The 23,045-nt window shown below is 46.3% G+C and overlaps 1 protein-coding gene across 1 annotated transcript; it reads left to right on the top strand.

Annotated features, from left to right (window-relative positions):
- Positions 1–242: 242 nt before the first annotated feature.
- LOC120057558 (signal-induced proliferation-associated protein 1-like) lies at positions 243–22,489 on the top strand. Its single transcript, XM_039006144.1, has 15 exons — positions 243–1,383; positions 1,500–1,624; positions 1,789–1,977; positions 2,256–2,430; positions 4,271–4,374; positions 5,000–5,157; positions 5,921–6,518; positions 6,633–6,907; positions 8,555–8,938; positions 11,278–11,404; positions 11,539–11,671; positions 13,001–13,099; positions 13,308–13,380; positions 14,498–14,576; positions 18,643–22,489. Exons 1-15 carry the CDS (start codon positions 243–245, stop codon positions 18,784–18,786), a joined length of 3,804 nt encoding a protein of 1,267 aa, XP_038862072.1. The 3' UTR covers positions 18,787–22,489.
- The last annotated feature ends 556 nt before the right edge of the window (positions 22,490–23,045 follow it).

The raw sequence follows: 23,045 nt of genomic DNA on the forward strand, positions 1-23,045 counted from the left end.
CAAACCAAAACTGGACCAAACCAAAACTGGGACACACCAGAATCGTAGTCATCTGCAGAGCTGGAGAACATCCTAAAATAACTTGGAATGGGTGTACGCTTTCCAGACTTAAAACATATAATTGTATCTGACTGTGGGACATAACTGTCATCTAATAGTCCTCTGCATTTTGTTATTTACTCATCCGGTTTGGGAAAGTGAGGAGAGATAGTTGGAGGATTGGAGTCAGAGTCTGAGGCACCATGCAGTCTGACGACCTCTTCCTCCGCAAGTTCTGCCGGCAAAGGCCGCGACCCCCTCTGGCAACGGTCAACTTTGACTCTAAGCGGGACGGTGGGGTACGGGCGAGGGTGCTGGCAGGGGAGTGGCCCCCGAGGAGGGACGGGGAGGGGGCAGATGGGGAGAGCCTTACTACCCCGAACCGTGTGAGTCTGAACCTGAGGTCAGTGGGCCGAGGACACATCATGCAGAGAAGCAACAGTGACGTGACGCTGGGTGACCTGGACTCTTCTGGTAAGGTGGGAGGGAAGGCCACACGGGTGGTGGGGGAGAAGGCAGGTGCCGGGGCTCAGGGGGACTCAGGGGTGGTACTGCACAGGGAGTATGGCAGCCTCTCCTCACTGGAGAGACAGACAGGTCTGTCAGGAACACAGGAGCTCAGTGCAGACGACCAGGGAGCTCTGAGCCCCAACGCCCTCCGCTTCAAAGACCCCTTCCTGCTGCTGGGTCTGCATGCAACACCCCCAGAACCAGACGGCTTCTTCAGGGCTCTTTCCGCCCCCACAGGAGAAACCCCAAAACCAGCCAAGCCCCCCAAGCCTGAGGGGCTGAGCAAGAAGGCCAAGCCTTCACCCCCACAGATCCCCCAACCAGGTCCTTATGACAACCTGGGAGGCGGAGCCTGGGTCAGGAACTTTGCTCACTATGATGTTCAGAGCATTCTGTTTGACCTCTTGGAAGCAGCCAGCAATCGAGACAGCATCGGCCGCAAAAAGAACATCACCTCAGGGGCGTCGGCCGCCTCAACGATGCGCCCCCTCACCCAGGCCACACCCTCCTCCCCCTCGCAGGGTGGGGGTAGTGGTGGTGGGGCTGTGGAGGACCCTGACCAGTGTCTGCTGGACGAGGGAGATGGGAACGACAACGAGCTGCTGCTCAGCTGCCCCCACTTCCGTAACGAGATGGGGGGTGAGGAGCGGGCGGGCCTGGGGCATACGCAGGGAAGAGGGTGCCTGTGGCTGAGCCTGAGGAACCCCAACGATGCAGTGTCAGTACTGGAGGAACCCAGAGAGAGCCACGTCCAACAGCAGGGCAAGAGCAACTACTTCATAGAACACGCAGACCTGGGAGCCCACTACTACCGCAAATACTTCTACATGAAAGGTGAGTGCTGCATCGGTGTGTGTGAAAGATCATGTTTGCTTTACCTCAATAAATGATTGAGGCTGTTTGTGTTCGTCAACAACGGTGTTACAGGGATATTTCTTTCCACTCCTCAGATCATCAGAACTTCTTTGGTATAGATGACCGACTGGGTCCAGTGGCCATCAGCTTCCGTAGAGAGGAGAAGGAGGGGTCCAGTGGAGCTCAGTATAACTACAGAATCATCTTCAGAACCACTGAGGTCAGTCTACACTACACATTCAAGGTCAATATGAGTATACAGTATTGACAGACTTCTAGATCCTTTTCTGAATACATACCGCCATTCACACATACCCATACTTACTATTATCGCACACATTTGTCCATCTACTCACACCCCTCGGGACTGTCCCTGCCTCCCAGCTGAAGACTCTGCGAGGCTCCATCCTGGAGGAGTCCGTGCCGTCAGCGGCCCGCCACACCACCCCGCGCGGCCTGTCTCCTAAGAGGCTCCTGGAGTTCATCATCCCTGAGCTCAACCTCCACTGCCTGCGTCTGGCCTCCACCTCGCCCAAGGTCCGAGACACCCTGCTCAAGCTGGACGAACAGGGGGTGAGTAGGACCCACCCTGGGTTGACCCCTCTCAGTGTCCTGCGCAGGTCCAATAAGATTTCAGATCCATCAGGATACTCTTTTAGATGGTTCACGTTAACCTCTTATGGAGCAGTCTACAGAGAAATGTGTCTGATCTGTCCATTCTGATACTATCACTTGAACTTGAACAGGCATTCAGAGAGGTACAGTGCATCTATTCTAAAAGTTTTTGGCTGCCATGGTTATTAGCAAAAACACAATAGTTGATGAAAATCTCTCTCTCTCTCTCTCTCCAGCTGAACTTCCAGAGGAAGGTGGGGGTGATGTACTGCCGTGCAGGCCAGAGCTCTGAGGAGGACATGTACAACAACGAGAGCTCCGGGCCGGCTTTCGAGGAGTTCCTGGACCTGCTGGGGGAGCGAGTGAAGCTGAAAGGCTGGGAGAAGTACCGCGCTCAGCTGGACACCAAGAGTGAGCACTGCACATACATACTATCTACACGTTATCTACAGGCAGGATATATACTGAACAAAAATATAAATGCAACATGGAAAGTGTTGGTCCCAATATCCCCCAAATTGTTCATACGCACAAAAAGCGTATTTCTCTCAAATGTTGTGTACAAATTTGTTTACATCCCTGTTAGTGAGCATTTCTCCTTTGCCAAGATAATCCATCCAGCTGACGGTGTGGCATATCAAGAAGCTGATTAAACAGCATGATCATTACCCAGGTGCACCTTGTGTTGGGACAATATAAGGCAACTCTAAAATGTGCAGTTTTGTCACACAACACAATGCCACAGATGTCTCAAGTTTTGAGGGAGTGTGCAATTGGCATGCTGACTGCAGGAATGTCCACCAGAGTTGTTGCCAGAGAATGTCATGTTAATTTCTCTACCATAAGCCGCCTTCAACGTTTTTTTAGAGAATTTGGCAGTATGTCCAACCGGCCTCACAACCGCAGACCACGTGTAACCACACCAGCCCCAGGACTTCCACATCTGTCTTTTTCACCTGCGGGATGGTCTGAGACCAGCCACCTGGACACCCGATGAAACTGTGGGTTTGCACAAGCAAATAATTTCTGCACAAACTACCAGAAACTGTCTCAGGGAAGCTCATCTGCGTGCTTGTCGTTCTCCCCAGGGTCTTGACCTGGCTGCAGTTCGGCTTCTTAACCGACTTCAGTGAGCAAATGCTCACCTTCGATGGCCACTGGCACTCTGGAGAAGTGTGCTATTTACAGATGAATCCTGGTTTCAACTGTTCCGGGCAGATGGCAGACAGCGTAGCGTGTATGGCGTTGTGTGGGCAAACGGTTTGCTGATGTCAACGTTGTGAACAGAGTGCCCCATGGTGGCGGTGGGGTTATGGTATGGGCAGGCATAAGCGACGGACAACGAACACAATTGCATTTCATCGATAGCAATTTGAATGCACAGCGATACCGTGACGAGATCCAGAGGCCCATTGTCGTGTCATTCATCCTCCGTCATCATCTCATGTTTCAGCAGGATAATGCACAACCCCCCCATGTCACAAGGACCTGTACACAATTCCTAGAAGCTGAAAATGTCCCAGTTCTTCCAAATCAAATCAAATGTTATTCCATGACCTGCATACTCACCAGGCATGTCACCCATTGATCGTGTTTGGAATGCTCTGGATCGACGTGTACGACAGCGTGTTCCAGTTCCCGCCAATATCCAGCAATTTCGCTCAGCCATTGAAGAGGAGTGGGACAACATTCCACAGGCCATAATCAACAACCTGATCAACTCTCTGCGAAGGAGATGTGTCACGCAAATGGTGGACACACTAGATACTGACTGGTTTTCTGATTCATGTCCCTACCTTTTTTAAGGTGTCTGTGACCAACAGTTGCATATCTGTATTCCCAGTCGTGAATTCCATAGATTAGGGCCTCAATTATTTATTTCAATTGACTGATTTCCTTATGTGAACTGTAACTCAGTAAAATCGTTGAAATTGTTGCATGTTGCATTACATTCTTTGTTCATTGTATATATTGAGTCACAGGGCATCAGGGGTTAGTAAGCACATAAGATTAACACTATCTAACACTGTGTAATTGTAGCAGTATTGGGAGAAGCTGTATAGTCACTGTGTGTGTCCTCTATCTTAATACTGTCTATCACTGTGTAATCTCAGCACCTAAAGTCAGACTGATAGTGTAAACACAGACTAAAAAAACAATCTGGAGACTGTCTCTCACTCTGTTAGCTACGAGGCTGATAGCGACGTGTGTAAACCTTTCTGTGCGCGTGCGCGCGTGTGTGTGCATACAGCGGACTCCACGGGGATCCAGTCCCTCTACACGCGCTACCAGGACTATGAGGTGATGTTCCATGTGTCCACCATGCTGCCCTACACGGCCAACAACACACAACAGGTAACAAACAACACACAACACATACACACTACACACTGCTTTACAGGACACTAAGGAAACCCAGTCAGACAACTTGAAGCCCTTGTAATGATAATGTGATAACATGGTTGTTTAGAAAGTCCTTTTTCATCGAAAATGATCAGAAACGGAGTTTCTTAGGCATAGTTAGGTATTTTTTGGGCAAATATTGAAGAGAATAAGCAGCATCCCTCGCGAAAATGTATGAAAAATAATCTTCTTGATTCTGTGTTTATGGTAACATTATTCTTTGGTTTTAAAACCTACACATTTCCCCATATTCAAATGAAGGCCTCCCCGCTTGAGGAATGTCGCACAACAAGCACGGCAGGCAAATGACTTGTTCCTCTGCGTCTCTATGTCCAACTCACACTCTAAAAGCATGCTGTGTCTGCCCATACACTATAGATAGTGAGCTACTGCCACTCTGTCTGTTTGGCTGGCAGTCAGGCTGGGGAGACGCTCACATCTGTCAGCTCTTCTGGTGGAGTAGCTAACTGCACATGATCATTAGTGGATCAAATAACCAAATGTATTAACAGCTCTCTTGACTACCTCTAACCCCCCCCCCCCCCCCCCCCCCCCCTCTCTCTCTCTGGTACTGTAGTTGCTGAGGAAGAGGCACATTGGGAATGACATAGTGACCATAGTGTTCCAGGAGCCAGGGGCTTTGCCCTTCACTCCTAAGGCCATTCGCTCCCATTTCCAACATGTCTTCATCATCATCCAGGTGGAAAAGTCCTGCTCTGACCACACCTACTACAGGTGAGATAAGAGCCTTCTCTCCTGCTGTACCGCTGTCCCTGGCTGCTCCACAACTGTCTCTGTTTGTCTCCTGCTGTACCGCTGTCCCTGGCTGCTCCACAACTGTCTCTGTTTGTCTCCTGCTGTACCGCTGTCCCTGGCTGCTCCACAACTGTCTCTGTTTGTCTCGAGCTGTACCGCTGTCCCTGGCTGCTCCACAACTGTCTCTGTTTGTCTCGAGCTGTACCGCTGTCCCTGGCTGCTCCACAACTGTCTCTGTTTGTCTCGAGCTGTACCGCTGTCCCTGGCTGCTCCACAACTGTCTCTGTTTGTCTCCTGCTGCACCGCTGTCCCTGGCTGCTCCACAACTGTCTCTGTTTGTCTCGAGCTGTACCGCTGTCCCTGGCTGCTCCACAACTGTCTCTGTTTGTCTCGAGCTGTACCGCTGTCCCTGGCTGCTCCACAACTGTCTCTGTTTGTCTCGAGCTGTACCGCTGTCCCTGGCTGCTCCACAACTGTCTCTGTTTGTCTCGAGCTGTACCGCTGTCCCTGGCTGCTCCACAACTGTCTCTGTTTGTCTCGAGCTGTACCGCTGTCCCTGGCTGCTCCACAACTGTCTCTGTATGTTTATCTGCTTTCAGCATTATCAATCAGAAATGACAGGTGTAACAACATGTTTACTGTTGTCACATTGTATTTACAAGGGTATCAAAACTAGGACTGTGCTGCACGACTATGATTATGGGGTTGGATGTGTGATTTTTTTACCCTCTCCCTCCCCCAGGGTGGCGGTAACACGCTCCAAAGACATCCCGTTATTCGGGCCTCTGTTCCCTAAGGGTGCTCGATTCCCCCGTTCCCCTGCCTTCAGAGACTTCCTGCTGGCCAAGGCGGTGAACGCTGAGAATGCTGCCGAGAAGGCGGAGAAGTTCCGCTCCATGGCCACGCGTACACGACAGGAGTACCTGAAGGACCTGGCAGAGAACTACGTGACCACCACGCCAATCGACTCCTCCACCAAGTTCCCCCTGCTGTCCCTGGGGGGCAAACGCAAAGACAAACTGAAGGGGGCCAAGGGGGCAGAGCTGCACAGTGCTGGGGCGCTAGTCTGGGCTGTGAGGGCCACCAGTGGGAATGAGGAGGAGATAGGAGGACAAAAGCTGCCCTGTCTACTGGGGGTTTCAGCTGAATCAGTGGTGCTGATCGAGAGATACACACGGAGGGTGGTGTTCAACTGCTGCTGCCGCGACGTGATTGGCTGGAAGGCGTTGACAGACAGCAGGGCCTGCCTGGATATCTTCTATGAGAGGGGGGAGGCAGTGTCAATCAGTGTGATGGACAGCCAGGCAGAGGAGATACGGGAGATGGTGCAGAGACTAGAGGTGAGTGGGAAGGCTTTCAAACACCACTGCTCAATATTGTGTTATCGCATCATGGTTTCTCTTCCGATGTTACATAACTGTATTCAACTCACTGTGTCCTGTTGTTGTCTTCAGCTGGTGACGCGGGGCTGCGAGGCGCGGGAGGTGACCCCGCTGCGTGATGGGGTGGGCCAGCCAGGCTTCCTGATGAGCGAGGAGGGCTTTGTGACGGACCTGCAGCGGTTTGGCTATGCAGAGAGTGGGGGTCTGCAGCTGGGGGCGCGGGTGGTGAGGCTGTGTGGTCACGCCCTGGTGCACCTGGGGCCGGAGGAGAGGGCCAGACTGCTCCGCACTGCCCACAAGATCCACATCACCGTCATCCCTCCAGACGAGAACGGCAAGCCCCGCAGGTCAGAGAGGGGGGTGAGGGGGAGTGAGAGATGGATGGGGATAGAGGACAGTGGGGAGGGGAGGGGAGGGTAACATTTCAAGGATTAGGGGAGAGGCAGATATGGAGAGAGGGATGGGGGTCAGGGTTGTAAAGAGTTTTAGTAGTGTGGTAGGTGAAGAGTAATGTTGATGAGGGGATGAGGGGTTAAAGGAGGAGGAGGAGGGAGGGCTGAGGGGAACAGATTCATTCAGGAGGCCAGGGAGGCACCATGCCAGGGTTACAGCTGTTGTTTATGGCGTGCTGTAGTCAGTATCCCACCAACTGGCTAACCACCAATCAATGGCTCTAATGGCCTCTAATGATAGTGGCCCAGGTAGTGGCCGTTAGCTGAACCCTCTACATCCTTTTAATGTCAGCCAGTGTCAGCCAGTGTTCCAGTGTTACTGCAGCCTGGTGAAGGAGGAACTGCTCAGATAGAGGAAAGGGAACACTTAACAGGATATTAGCTTCACAACTTTGCTTACCACATACCTGTCAAACTGGCTAGTGGAAATATCTAGAGAGATAGTGGATGCTGCTTTGACAGTCCTGTTCAACATCAGCCCCAAAAAGTGTGGCGGCTGTTACAATGTTGTCACATCTTGTGATAGGGAATGACACTTCTTGGATTTCAAAGAGATTCCATGTTTCTTCATAAGTTTTTTTTTTTATCCTCCTCATCCGTCTGGCTCGGAGGTACTGCTCTAGAATACTCCCACTAAGCACGAACCGACGCAGACGTGTTTTTACATTTTTTAAACTTTTTTTGGTGTGGTCCGGACCGGCATTGATTTCAACATCCACAGACTACAGTATAGCACAGTAGAGTATAGTACAGTATAATGTATATAATGTATAGTACAATATAACTTAACTGTACTCTACTGAATTAAACTTTACTCTGCTATACTCTACTGAGTTAAACTCTACTGTCCTGTACCATACCGTGCCGTACTCTACTCTACTGTACTCTACTTTGCTCTACAGCAGTGCTTCCCAAACTGTGGGAAACACTGTCATTCAGCAGACGCTCTTATCCAGAATGACTTACAGTTAGTGCATTCTACTAAGGTATATAAATAACAACATATCACAGTCATAACAAGAAAAAAACATTTCTGTAACCGTTACTGAGAATGATATTTTAGTTGAAGTGGTCTGTTGGTTTATTATATGCAGTAGGTTGGACTACATTAAACATCATCTTTGCCAGATTTAAAGTTTTTGAAAAAGCTAACATAAGTGTATGTGACAGGAAAAAAAAGTATATTCTTGTGATATAACGCTTACTTCCTTTAGAATGTATGTGCAGTTGAAATTTGGCCAATCATATTTTCAACATTTGTAAATTACGCGTTTTCTACGTTCATTCAGAACAGAAAATGAACCTGATTTCAACGTCTGGGAAAAGTTGTATTTTCAACGTCCGGAAAATATGTATTTTCACCTTTCATTCAGCACCTAAAATGAACCTAACTTCAACGTCTGGCAAAGACGTCTTTTCAATGTAATTATGCTTACTGGATTGTATCATTCCTGAACAAACTGAATGCTTAAAAAGGGAAGTATGAATATTTCCTCAGTAATAACATGTTGTCGGTGTATATTCTGTCTCTGATGGCTCCAGGAGTTTCTCAGAGTTGTACCAGAAAGCCATCCAGGATGCAGAGCGTAAGCCTGGGGAGGGCCAGTCTGGAGAGGCCTGGGTACTGGACGAGAGGGAGGAGGAGGAGGAGATGGAGGAAGAGGAGCGTGAACAGGGAGAGGGAAAGGAGGCGGAGACTATGGAGGGACCAGCTGAGGGAGGAGAGGCTGAGGACAGGCCGTCAGAGATGGGACAGGGTGAGGAGGACAAGGGGGACCAGGGCTCCCTTTTCTCCACACCCAGCCTGCCTATTTTACGGGCCACCTCCCTGCATGACCACCCACCCAACCAGACCATGGAGGCGATCAGCCACTCCCAGCTAACACGCAGCTACTCCTTAGAGTACTCCCGGGACATATGTGGCGGGTACGTGACCTCCACCCTCAGTCTCATCATGGTCCTATTTTGGCTAGGTTACTTTGAAACAAGGTAAGACATGCTTCATAAAATGACATAAAACGTCCAGGTTTAAAACAATTACGTTTATGGTTAAATAGTTTCAAAATGCTGACCCCTCCGCTCAGGTTATCTCTGCTTTACTCAGAGGATTTTCTGACATCCGGGGGCTCGACATTAACGCGTGTCCTCTCATAAAAAAAATTGTTGGACTGAGTGTTCAAAACATTAGGAACACCAATCTTCCCATGACACAGACTGACCAGGTGAATCCAGGTGAAAGCAATGATCCCTTATTGATGTCAACTGTTAAATCCACTTCAATCAGTGTAGATGAAGGGGAGGAGACAGGTTGAAGAAAGATTTTTAAGCCTTGAGACAATTGAGACATGGATTGTGTATGTGTGCCATTCAGAGGGTGAATGGGCAAGACAAAAGATTTAAGTGCCTTTGAACGGTGTATGGTAGTAGGTGCCAGGCACACCGGTTTGAGTGTGTCAAGAACTGCAACACTGCAACACAGCCAACTTGACAACTGTGGGAAGCATTGGAGTCAACATGGGCCAGCAGCATCCCTGTGGAACGCTTTTTACACCTTGTAGTCCATTCCCCGACGATTTGAGGCTGTTCTGAGAGCAAAGGGCGTGCAACTAAATATTAGGAAGGTGTTCCTAATGTTTATACACTCAGTGTAGATATAAGTTGTCCGAATGAACTAGTAAAAAAAATACATAAAAATCACAATATCAAACAATTACTTCGATCAGAGAGACCAATAATATTCAAATCTATTTTTCATGTACATAAATAACAAAGCCTACAGGTCAAAGTGTAGGTGATATGCATATTGGCTACAGCCTCATGTCCTAATTCCATAAATATGGGCTAAACACCAGTCATGTTTGACAAATATAATGAAGGATAATTAACATTAACCTTTAAGGGCTTGATTCTGTACTTGAGGCATGGTTTGTTTTCAGATCAAACGGTCCGGAGAGTAAAGGACAGTGCCTGTTGTGCACCGCACATCACCCACCTTGAATCTGAGCGGAGGGGTCAGCATTTTGAAACTATTTAACCATAAACGTAATTGTTTTAAACCTGGACGTTTTATGTCATTTTATGAAGCATGTCTTACCATGTTTCAAAGTAGCCTAGCCAAAATAGGACCATAGAAATTTTGAGGGAATTATTTTATAAACACTTAATATGACATTGAAACCAGCATTTTTGTCATGTTCTATTGGTTTTCAAATCCACATGATTTTATTGTCAGGCAGCCAAAGGCATTATCCTAGTCATATTAGTAACTCATGCTAGTTGATTCATCTTTAGATCGCCCCTCTTACTTTCTAACAGATATTTCATCTCTGTCACATAGAACCACTTGTGCATGTGGTGTGCTGTTGAGAAAGGTGTTTTACATTTTGGAACATTCGCACGTAGCCTACAGCCATGTGTGCATTGTTGAGCTTATAATATGAAGAAATAAAATAGAAACTTTATCGAAATGTTAAGATTAATGGTCTGGTCTGTTGCATCAGCCTCTTTGCTTTTAAAATGTTTTATAAATATTTATACACATTTTTGGGGGCTGTATAAATTCGGGGTCTCTCGCCCCAGAACTGTCCCAGAGTTTTGAACTTTCAACATATTGTTTGTCGTCTCAGGGACAATGGGACGACATAAATTTAGAGCCGTGGAGGGAATTTATTTTATGAAGACATAAAAAGTATTTGGTTGTAAATGTAATGTTTCAATATTTTATAGGCTACCAAGGGTGGTCAACCATCCTCCAGGAGAGTGTTGTATTTTGAAACAGACTTGAATATGCAAAGAGTGTAGCCTTCATTTTTGTCTGATTCTCTATTGTAAAAAAATATAGGAATGCATTTTATTTTGTAAAGGGGTTCCTTGCATCATACAATTATGTAAAAATGATGTTACAGACCTTTTTTTTGGGGGGGGGGGGGGGGGGGGGGACAAATGACTTCAGCTTTTGGACAAGTAAAAAATCTGTTCTACTTGTCACAGGGATAAGTTGCAAAAAAAGTTACTGTCAAGCCCTGCATCCTAGTCATCCTGCGTTAAGACATAATGGTTTTACGAGGTATTATTTTGTGCGTGTGTATTTGTGGTTTCACAGTAAGCAGAAGCAGACTGCTAAACTCAAATCTTAGCCCAAATTTGAGCTATCCTGAAGATGACTAGATGAACTAGTTTGCCCTCCAGATTGGATTGGAAAGTCATTAGTATAAACAGCGGATTTATAATGTATGTCTCAATCTCCCCGTGTCTCTCTGTGACAGGCATGTGTATGACAACGTGGGTGTGAAGATGGAACGTCACATCTATGACAACCCAGAGGAGCTGAGAGATGCCACGCCTGACCTCATCCTGGCTGTTAGATCCAAGGTGCCCCTGGATGAGGAACAGGTACAGAGACACACATGGATAAAAATCTGGTGAGTGATCTGATGAAGGTTCCCTATTCGATAAACCTCTAACCCTCGTCTCTCTGTCTCTCTCTTTCACTCTCTCTCCATCTCTCTCTCTCTCTCTCTCTCTAGTTTGTAGGGGCTGAGTTGGGTGAGGAGAGGACGTTAGCGAGTGACCCCTCCCTATCCTCCACCCGGTTGTCGTGTCTGGACAGAACAGAGAGAAACTCCCGAGCTCTGAGCCTACACAACTCCATCACCAAGAGTGGGTATTCCGTCACACCGCTCACTCTATCCTCCATAACAATCCCATTTCTCTCAAATGTCCTCGCACACCTCTATACCATCAACACATCCTCAAATATCAACTTCTCCTAGATAGACTTCCTCTTTCTAGATGAGGTTGGGGATGTGTTATGAATCCCACTTCCTATGTATTTCTCCTGTATAAAACGGCATGCATGGACGATAGCGAAGAGGGATCTCCTCAATGATCTTGATAAATCAAATCAAATCAAGTTTATTTTATATAGCCCTTCGTACATCAGCTAATATCTCGAAGTGCTGTACAGAAACCCAGCCTAAAACCCCAAACAGCAAGCAATGCAGGTGTAGAAGCACGATAACACTCATAATCGATAACACTCATAATCGATAACAAACAGACCGTTGTTCCTCTGCCACAGCAGCCAACAGCTTGAGAGGGAGAGCAGTCAAACAAAAGAAAGAAGCTGTAAAGAGTGAGAGATGAGTAGCTGTGATAAGAGGAGGAGTGTGAAGGCACGGCTAGGAGGCTGATCGGACGGACAGGCAGCTGTCTGAAACAAAAGTCCTCTGTGCAGACCCTGTACCCTGTACCAGCTGATAAGGCCAGGCGGAATGGTGCTGAAATTGAACAATTACAACTGTTAAAAAATGCTCTCCGCTTTAATTGAGCCTCAAATCCGTTTTTTAGCCTCCAGACCCTTTCTCCCCTAAACCCCTCTCCTCATTATCCTCCTTTAGCCCTGCCTTCCATCCCCTTTGTCCCTCTTCTTTCATCTTGGCTGCCCCCTATCCCCCTAACCCAATATGCCCCCCGCCCCTTTACCACCCCCTACCAGCTCCAGTCTAAAGGAGGGACAGATGGAGGGTGGGAGGGGTGGGCTTTAGGCTGCCTCAAATCAGGGATCCCTTTTGGACCATCTGCTCTCTCTCTCTCTCTCTCTGCCGTGAGGCTATGCAACTCATATTTCTATAAGAGCACACACACTCATCCTCTCAGCAAATACTTTGTTTTTTTCGGAGGAGATTGTCTCTGTTTCCCTCCCCACACTCCAGAAGCCAGTCACACACAGAGATGGAAAGAACCCACTTCTCCCTCTCGCGCTGCAGCTAGTCGGCCAGTGCCACCGAGGCGGCAAAGCATCATGATACCACCCCCTGGTGGTGGCTCTTTGTCATTGTTAAACCAGAGAATTTGCCTGCTCATAAATCCCACAATTCTATTGTGTTGTCATACTGTATTGTCCTACATACACTCATGGTCTGCTGCTCCCCTCAGAGATATGCTTTTGTGAAGAAAGCACATTGAAACTCTTGTTTTCTCTTTCAGTCCTGTCCGAGAACACAGATTCCTCAGAGGAGGAGTGGCAGTCTATAGCTGATCTAGCCACCGCCTGTCGCAGCATCCTAGAGGCCTTGTCGCAGGAAGGTAAGAAAACATCTGCATGGGATTACAACAGATTATTTTTTATTTTTTTACTAAATACATCTACTTCTGTTATATTTTACACATTATCACTGGAAATGGCAAACGTGGCAGTGTTGAAAATAAAACACTGTACATATTCTATTCAGTCTATATGACTGTGTGGTTGAGCTCAGTGACTAACACGGTTGAGTGATGTGTCATGTTTCAGATCGTAAAGCAGGAGATGGGACCCAAGGAGCAGACTCCCTGACAGATGGCAAGCTAAAGGACATGAAGGACAGGTGGGTTTGAGTCTCCAGCTATACACACACACACACACACACACACACACACACACACACACACACACACGCACGCACGCACGCACACACACACACTGAGAGTGGGTCACTGTAGACCTCTGTATATTTCTCTCTGTATGTGAACTCCAAATGGTGTCTGACTCATTGTGTGGTTCTGTGGCTGTGGGAGTTTCTGATTCAGAGATGGACTGTTGAACAGTTCTCATAGTTCAGCCTCTGTTGCTCATCATGATACTGACTCATTGGCATGTTGCCTGTCCTTATCTCTCTCCTCATCGTCTCTCACGCTTTTTTCTCTTTCTTGAAGAACTGACTAACACTCGTTCTCTGTTCTGTCATGTATTTTCTTTCTGATTTAGTCAGTGCATCAGCCTCCCTCCTTGATTCAGTGTGGTGGCATTTCTCTGGCAGCCCATTCCCTCCTTATTGTCTCTCCCATTCTGACTCCATGTCTCTCTTGCTCACATACATACATGTATTTACTCACTGTCTTCTCATACACACACCAAACCAAAAGAAAGGGTCCCTACTGGTAACAGATACAGACACTACCTAAATACAGGTAACTGCCAAAATCAAAATAATGGAAACACCTGAGTAAATGAGGGATACAAAGTGGGGGTGGTTTTAGAGTTAATTAAGCAATAAACATCCCATCATGCTTAGGGTCATGTATACAAATGAACAGTTGCCCATTATTTTGGCTACCATGGCAAGAAGAGATCTCAGTGACTTTAAAAGAGGGGACTCACAGGGGCATGTGGGGTTTAAAGTGTGTGTGTGTGTGTGTGTGTGTCTCAGTCACCAGATCTCAACCACTAATGGGAGATTCTGGAGTAGATCTTGAGACTGCGTTATCCACCGCCATCAACAAAACACCAAATTAGGGGAATTTCTTGTGGAAGAATGGTGTCACATCCCTCCAATAGATTTCCAGACACTTTAGAATCTATTCCAAGGCGCATTGAAGCTCTTCTGGCAGCTCAGGGTAGCCCAACGCCCTATTAAGACACTTTATGTTGGTGTTTCCTGTATTTTGGCAGTTACCTGTCTGTGCATTATGCTGAGTGTGTGTCTCTCTCCCATGTCCCTGTAGTGACTCCCCGGGCCCCCTGGAGGAGAAGGTTTCCCAGCTGGAGGACATGCTGAAGAGGCTGCAGGACGACCTGCAAAAGGTACTCCCCATTCAGATGGCCAACCACAGCCCCTCCCCAGACCTCCCTCACAGCATCCTGCCCACACAGTGACCCCCACCCAGACACACCCCCCCCCCCCCTCCCTGCGCCTCCCCCAACCCCCTGACTCCTACTGCAAACACACAAACACACAGAGGGAATGTAGAGGTAGGGCGGGCAGCAGGCGGGACAAGCAAAAGAAACCTGTCTTGTCATTGGGCAGGGTGAACAGAGGAGATGAGAAGATTGGCTGGAGTGACTTTGGGCAACCATGCTCACTCTCTCAACACTAAGCGACCAAATGGCAGTAGAGGCAAGTAAAGCATGATATTTTTCCTCTGTTGTTGTGTTAAGACAACAGAACAATAACAATTGGAAATAGAACTACTAAAAAACAGGCACCGAGCTCATTAACCCAATAACCCAAATCCACCTCTGGGGTCCTTCATGGATGTGAAAAATTGGAAGTGAAGTTCCTCCTCACAACCCTGAAAGTCTGACAGGCTGTCAGTCATCCCTGTGTGCAGCCTCTGGGTCTCTTAGCACCATTTTCCTCACCCCATTTACCGGCTCTTCTCTGGGAAACACGGGGACTTGGGGATGTCTTTTGAAGTCCTCACAACTGCTGAATGACTAGTTACTCTTGCAATGTAAAAGGAAGAAGCACATTGGAGAAAGGGAGAGAGAGAAAGAGCGAAAGAAGGGGAGAGAGAGAGAGAGAGAGTTTGGAAGCCTACCGAGCGTCCTGAAACACATTCTCAATTGGGTGAAACATGATTCCCGTGTTACAGTAACGAGAGTGTTTAATCTCGAAGGTCAAATGAAACCCTATGGTATGCAATGTGCTATATCCCCTCCAACCAAGTCCTTTTCGACACTCATATATCCAAGAGACGCCACACTGCCAGAGTTTAAAGCTGGCATCCGACTAAGTGAATGACATTCCAAGGATTTTTAGTGCAAATGCTATTCGCTCAACTTGGTTCTTGAAACATGTGAGACATAAAGCACACAAAAGAATCAAACTCAAAAGAATCAAACTCAAAAGAATCAAACTCTGCAGACTTTCTGGTCACAAACCCTGTGGCTATAACACCAACATAACCAAAGTCTTACCCTCTGTTTTTGTCTGTAGCTCCCTCGCTTCCTCGGAAAACTCACCATTAACACAGTATTATCATCAATTTAAACAACACAGAGACATTGACAGTCAGGAACAATGAACCAAGGAGGACGACCTAACAGGGAACTGCCACATCAGATGACCCCTTCCCACTTTTCTCTGTTGTTTACCCTCTGCCCTGGGAGAGTGAGTGAGCATGGTTGGTTCTGGGCTGTCCCAGTCCCATAGTATGGCCAGTAGAAATAGGAGTCACCGAAGACTGTGGGAGGAGCTGGTTGGGTTCCATTCAGAAGTGTGCTGTGTCACCTAGACTACTTTTGGTTAGTCTTTGGTTTCTGTCCATGACTGCCAGGAAGGGGAGGGTTTACAGCTGAGCTAGTACAGTTTGAGCAATCATCTGATGTGGCGATGAGAATGTGTTCCTTTGCTTTCTGTGTGAGTTACATCTCATCAGTTTATTTTCCAATTATAAAGCTGAGTACTGGTTTTTTTTCAGGTTAATTGATTTGCTTTAGGGCACAGTTGCACTATGGCCCACTAGGGAGTTGAACCAGCAAGGCCATACAGTACTGCTGCTACCAAAGAGAATTCCTATTGACCCAGATTGATGATAATAACTAACTGGTTTCAACTATCATTCATTGTTATTGTCAATGTGTTGTGAGTCCCACGACTCACAACACAGCAGACAGACAGACAGAACTGGAGTCAGTCAGGATAGAACCCACTCTCTGTATAGACAATCAAATAAATCAACACCATTACACAAGGCAATGGTGTGTGGAGGCAATATTACATTGCATTCATTCCATTTTTTTTTTTTTTTGAGATTGAGTTTGAATAAATCCAATCACCAAGCTAATTGGCCAAGCTAAGTATAGCTCGCTCGCTCATGGCACGCTGTACTTATCGAAGATTACGTTACAATGAGCTTACATTTCATACCATTGCTCAAACCCCTTATCCACTGCGGCGAATCCCTTACAGAAAAACCACATGATTTCACAAAATCACGTGATTGGAACATTTCACATGTGATCACATTTTCACATGTGTAGTTTCATGTTATCACATGTCGCTTTACATGTTGTCACGTTGTCACATTAACTTCACATAAGAGCACGTGGTCACATGAGAACATGTGATTTTGTAACACTTCACGTGAAATTCATGTGTTTTTCCCGTAAAGGGATCTGGCATATTACTCTGCACTCAGTGTTGCCAACTTTCTGCAATGAAGCAATCTTTCTTTATTGATCAATGACTTTGTTCTGCAAGTGAACAGAAGATGTGGCAATGCACATGACTTTTGGAGGGTTACAAAAAGTCAGTTAAAGGTAGTGTGAAAGGAATACAGTTGGCAAAACTGGTTGTAGTGGTAGTTGCCCCTGTCTGTTTGTCTACCCTGAGTCTCTGGTTTCCTGTCTCTGTTGCTACCGTGTATGACATAGCAAACAGGAAGCATTTACTATGGCAAATCACTGCTCTGAAAGTTGCAATAACTGATTTCAAACTCAGTTCCAAGTAGTAAGGGATTAGGGTGACCCCTGCTGTTTGCTCGATTAGGAATGCAAGTCATTTTGGAGTTTGACTCTTTAGAGAAATTTCACTTGTATAACAATCAGCTACATTAAAAATGTTATGGCAATTCCTCTGCTCTCGTTTAAAGGTCCAATGTAGCTGTTTTTGTTTCAATATCAAATCCTTTCGGGGCAACAATTATGTACCTTACTGTGATTGATTTCAATTAAAAGGGTCAAAAAGGGGCCTCCCGAGTGGCGCAGTGGTCTAAGGCTCTGCAGTGCTAGCTGTGCCACTAGAGATTCTGGTTCGAGTCCAGGCTCTGTCGCAGCCGGCCACGACTGGGAGACCCATGGGGCGGTGCACAATTGGCCCAGAGTTGTCCGGGTTAGAGGAGGGTTTGGCCAGCAGGGATGCTCCTGTCCCATCGCGCCCTAGCAACTCCTGTGGCAGGACAGACGCAATGCACACTGACACGGTCACCAGGTGTACAGTGCTTCCTCTGACACATTGGTGTGGCTGGCTGGCTTCTGGGCTAAGTGGGCATTGTGTCAAGAAGAAGCAGCTGGGATGTGTTTTGGAGGACGCACAGCTCTCAACCTTCGCCTCTCCCAAGTCCGTACGGGAGTTGCAACGATGGGACAGGACTGTAACTACCAATTGGATACCATGAAAAAGGGGTAAAATAATAAAATAAAAAATAATGGTCATAAAGAAATAAAAATTGCTTCTTGGCAAAGAGCAATTCCTCAAGCAAGAATTTTGCTATGACTGTCTCGGGGGCGTGGTCTGGGAGTGGGGAGAACTAAAAACTAGCTGTTATTGGCAGAGAGGTTTGGAACTCTCTTTCTTATTGGTCTATTAACTGTGATGTCACCGGGCAGGCCAAAACTCCATCCCACCAAAACAGGCTGACATTTCAGGCAGTCTTTTCAAACAGCTCTTACACTAAAAGGGCATTATCATACTTTTCACAGTATTATTCCAACCTCATAGTGTGGAAATATATATAAAACACAGGAAAGTCTAGTTGTTGTCTTTAATAAGAGATTGATTTATTCATTGGTGTATGGTCTCAAACAAGTGGTTGCCATAGTAAATCTGTCTGAGCATTTCCTCCATACTCCACCTCTCCCCATGGAGTGCTTTTATGGAAGGTAATTGGTTTGTATTTGCGTGTGTGTGCGTGCAAGCACCTGGTATGTGTGTGTGCTTCTCCAGTACCCAATCTTGCACTGCCTCCACCACTATAAGGCTTGTATGTTTGTGAACCCCTCTGTCTGTGTGTGCCTGCAGTCTTGTCCACTCAATGCAGCCACCCCTCACCCACCTCCACCCATACCCAGCCCCCTCTCACCCCTCCATCCATCCCAGCCATGGTGGTCTGACAGACGGGTGTTGTTGTGTGCCGCTCCCTGGCAGGAGAAGGAGGACAAGGCGGTGCTGCAGGCCGAGGTGCAGAGCCTCAGGCAGAATAACCAGCGGCTGCAGGAGGAATCCCAGAGCACCGTGTCCCGCCTCATCAAAGTCACCGAACTGCTGTGCAATGTCAACAAGCCCTGTTAGCTCCACCACAGTACACACTGTGTACACACACACACAGATCACACACACAGATCCCACACAAACAAACACACACAGATGATCGCACACAAAAAAACACACACACACCCACACACACAGGCGATCACACACAGATCACACACAGATAAACACACGGCGCATTCAATATTGTAAAAAACCACACCAGCATAGTACATCAACCTGCTCTACACCACGTATATAGACACATGCATAATACTCCGCATTCTGTAGGATGACATTTTACCTCTGGGCAAGCCCATGAGGGCAGAACCAACTCAAAAAAACAACATTTCTCACCATCTGATAGTCCTCTCAATAGATTGACTAATGGTTGTGCTTGAGTGTGTTTTGTACCTTGAGTGTGCGCAAGTGAGTGTGTGTGTGTGTGTGCCGTCACTATGGTTCTTTTATCTTGCTTCACATACTTGACAAGTTGGGCAGAATAGCAATTGCTTAAAACAACCCAGTTGATTTAGATGAAGAGGCACGTGTGCAGCTTGGTGCCTGTTCGTTTCAATAGACACAAAGCGTGTGTGTATGTCTCATGATGTACGTATGTAAACAGTAGTCTCCCTCCCCTCTCTGCTCAACCCACGCCATGGTATGCAGCGTCTCGGACCGAGAACAGTTCAGCTGGGCACCCTTAGAGTGGAGGGCCTTGGAGCTACATATTACACAGGAAAAAGGGAAAACGACAATTGCATGCCTGCAGGCAGCCTGCTGGAAAAGATGGAATGATGCATACTGACCCTGCCTCTCTCTGCCAAAATTCTCACGAAATGGTTAATTCATTGTGTAGAGACACCATTCTCTCCTCTCCATACCTACTCAGCTTAATTTCAAGGGTTGTGGACTTGAGTATTCCACGTCTGCTTCCAGTGAATGAGACACAATTTATTTATAAGGGAATTGACTCACCGAATTAATTCTGATTGAGTTGAAACAGATATTCAAGTGGATAATACCTCTGCTGAGGATGAAACAATGGGAGAGATCCTCATTATCCCTGAAAGACTGGCTGTAGAAGCTATGCTGTAGAAAGTGCACCTCCTGCTGGACTGAACCATGCATTGCCATAAGGCAGCTCTCCTTTTAGATTTAATGTGAATGGGATTTAATGTGAACTGCACAGGATTCCTTTAGTGAACACAGCCTTCTGTGTTCCAATATATTTTGTGTTTGATGGCCACAATGACAATTCAGTGTATTTGAAATGAATTCAGAATGGAGTGGTTGCCTGTGGGTGAGGGATTCCCCCATTTCACCCTAATGTTGTTGTCTGTGTACCTACTGTATGTGTGTTTCTGCGTTGTTCTTGCACTTTTAGCATCACCTATATCGGCATGGGACAGGGCACATATTTAACCTCCTGCCCAGGTTCATGCCTTGCTTGAAACATTTAAGTGGATTTGATCTCACCACTTCACCTCACCCCACCTCACCTTCAGGTCCACTGCTGATGACGCCAATAACAATGTGAGATCAGAGGAGAACGGGATTATTCCTCCTCCAAGACTGTTCTGCCAAAAGATGCCAAGGCAGCTCTCCTACACCCAACTCAAACCACTGGACCCAGCAGTGTTGTACAGCTCTGTAAGGGATGCCAAACAATTGTCACTCAAAGCTCTTGTTTGTTGTATATACTATTTTACTTCCTCTTGTAATTTTATTTTAGAGTCACTGTGATTACCCGGTACCAGCAGATAATGATATATTCAAATTAAATTATAAATCTAAACTTTATCTATATGTGAAGACAACATGTACAGCTGAACTGCTCAGTGCTACTTAGTACATTTGGTTGTGTATGCCCTCAATTGTAGGATGGTTTAATATGGAGACTAGTGTAAATGTGCCCAAACAGGCTGTTTGAGCCAGGCTGTTTAAAATGGTGATGCCTTGTTGTTGGAAATGATTAGCAGAGTGGAGAAGTGTAAGAATATCTGCTGTTTTACTGTGTTCTTCTGTATAGTTATGTAGATTGTAGGAGGTTGATGAAGCATGATAATGCACCAGGTAACTTCCTAGCTCCCCTCTCTGTGTGTGTATGTATGTAAAAAAAAATGTAATAACTTATTAATCTTGCAAATGTGGAATTCCCTGTTAGATGTGTTAATACAAGGGGAGGGAGGCAGCAATTAGATGTGCTATAAAGTTAAAATGGTATGATAGGGGTTGGTTTTAAGGAAGAATCTGTTTTTATATATACATTCAAATACAAGAAGGCAAGAGGTCAAATATTTCTGCAATGTTCTAGTATTTCTTGGGGAAATGATAATGGCTATCGTTATCATTCTAGTATTGAGCTATTCATTCAGAGCTCCTACGTTCACGTTCAATAAGGTCTCTAATGCCACTAGGTACGCCTTAAAGAGTGACTCTGGGACTCTCCAGAGAGGACAGGACAGACAACATGGTCAGACTGGTTCATGTGAAGGCTTCTTTCTCAGACATTGTGCCTACCTGAAATTGTAATGTACGGTAACTCAGCTTGGTGTCTTCATTTCAGTTCTTCATGGTCATTGTTTGCAGACAGTGTCAGGTTGTCCGTGTATCCTGCAGGATAGACAGGTGCGTCTGCCACCTCCCAGAGGATCTGTGGCCATTAAATCAAAAAGATGGGTTTAGGGACGCCAGGAAAGTGTCATAAAGGTTATATGAAGACGATATGAAGTTTGTGTTTGCTTTTGTTAGGTTAAAGGAAATGATCCGTATAGAGCTGGTTTAAGAGCAGTATCTCCAACCTTATTGAATCACAATCATTCCATGCATAAAAACATAATTTTCCACAATCATTTGAACCCCCATTTATGTATCACAAAAAGTATCCCTGAGTGACCCCTAACAACACCTTGTATCCCTGAGTGACTCCTAACAACACCTTGTATGCCTGAGTGACCCCTAACAACACCTTGTATCCCTGAGTGACCCCTAACAACACCTTGTATGCCTGAGTGACACCTAACAACACCTTGTATGCCTGAGTGACCCCTAACAACACCTTGTATGCCTGAGTGACCCCTAACAACACATTGCAGATGGTAACAATGCAGTAGTCCTTTCACTCACCTGCTCTAGGCTACATCAGCTGGCAAACGATCTCCACCCAGCCAATAGTAAACCTGTGAGAATGATCCCTGGTAGAGACATTGTGGTTGTTGCCTCCTCCCATCCATGCTGTAGGAGAGGAAACCAATGACCAGTTGTTTTTCTTTTATCCTCTTATTTGTTTGCCTTATATGTCATTGCATCATCCTTACAGGAAACCAATGCTCTCCGTACAGTGTGTGCCCTACTTCCACCTTGTCATCTCTTTGCTGCTGTTGTAGAAGGGGATGTATTCATGTGGCCATACAGTAAGGATGATAGAATACAGTACATTAGTACCAGTGGAACCACACATAACATCACATCCCCAGTGTAGGTTTTATGGGAGGTCTGGCCACACATCGCTCATGTCACACCGGTAGCACGCATTATGCACTCTGCTCAGCCAGTGAAAGAGCTGACGTTACCATAGCCAGGCAGTGGAACACTGAGGGAATGTACTGTAACAAAACATGGTTTCAGTATGATGCCACCTTCAAACCTGTCATTTCATCCATGAGAAAAGTAAAGTGACTAAATGTTGTTCATGTCGTGTGAACTGGAGGGCTCATGGCAATAAAGAATCCTCTGTACCTTTCGAAGTGGTTGGTGTGTCAATGCTATGATTGTCAATGTCTCTTTCTTTGTGAGGCCTGAGAAATGGCAGTGTTGGGAAGCTCATATCCCTTTATCGAATGTCCAACTGAGGATTGTTCTTTTGATGCGATTTAGACTAATAAAAAGCCACCTGTTGATAATAATGTGACAACAACATGATAACTCCTGATTAGTCCTGACACCTTACTGCAGTGTCTAACAGAGGCTGTTAGAATGTCTAACAGAGGCTGTAACCGTCGGGTTACTCAAATACAACACAACCCCGACTGCAGTCATCCAATAACTGGACCGTTCACAGTTGAATAGCCTACATTACATTTGCATGTGATCAGCATCATTCATGCAACTGATCCATTCAGAAGTAGATATAGGACTTGCTATACGTGACTGTACAGACTAGGCATGGAGAGCATTACCATCGGTCTGAGCAGTTTTACTGCATGTGAAACACAAGTCACAAAGTGTGTAATGACAACATGACTAAATAAAGAAAGGGAAGTGTTTATTTAATGGAACTCCTCTGGAATGTACTATAT

Source organism: Salvelinus namaycush, chromosome 12 (genome assembly GCF_016432855.1).
Source record: "Salvelinus namaycush isolate Seneca chromosome 12, SaNama_1.0, whole genome shotgun sequence".
Classification (NCBI taxonomy): Eukaryota; Metazoa; Chordata; class Actinopteri; order Salmoniformes; family Salmonidae; genus Salvelinus; species Salvelinus namaycush.

Bases quoted from the DNA above. Each gene is read 5' to 3' on its own strand.
- LOC120057558 (XM_039006144.1), top strand. From the start codon at position 243: ATGCAGTCTGACGACCTCTTCCTCCGCAAGTTCTGCCGGCAAAGGCCG. The intron at 4,375-4,999 runs GTAACAAACAAC...CTGGTACTGTAG, and splicing joins CGGCCAACAACACACAACAG to TTGCTGAGGAAGAGGCACAT. The intron at 8,939-11,277 runs GTACGTGACCTC...TCTCTGTGACAG, and splicing joins TCCCGGGACATATGTGGCGG to GCATGTGTATGACAACGTGG.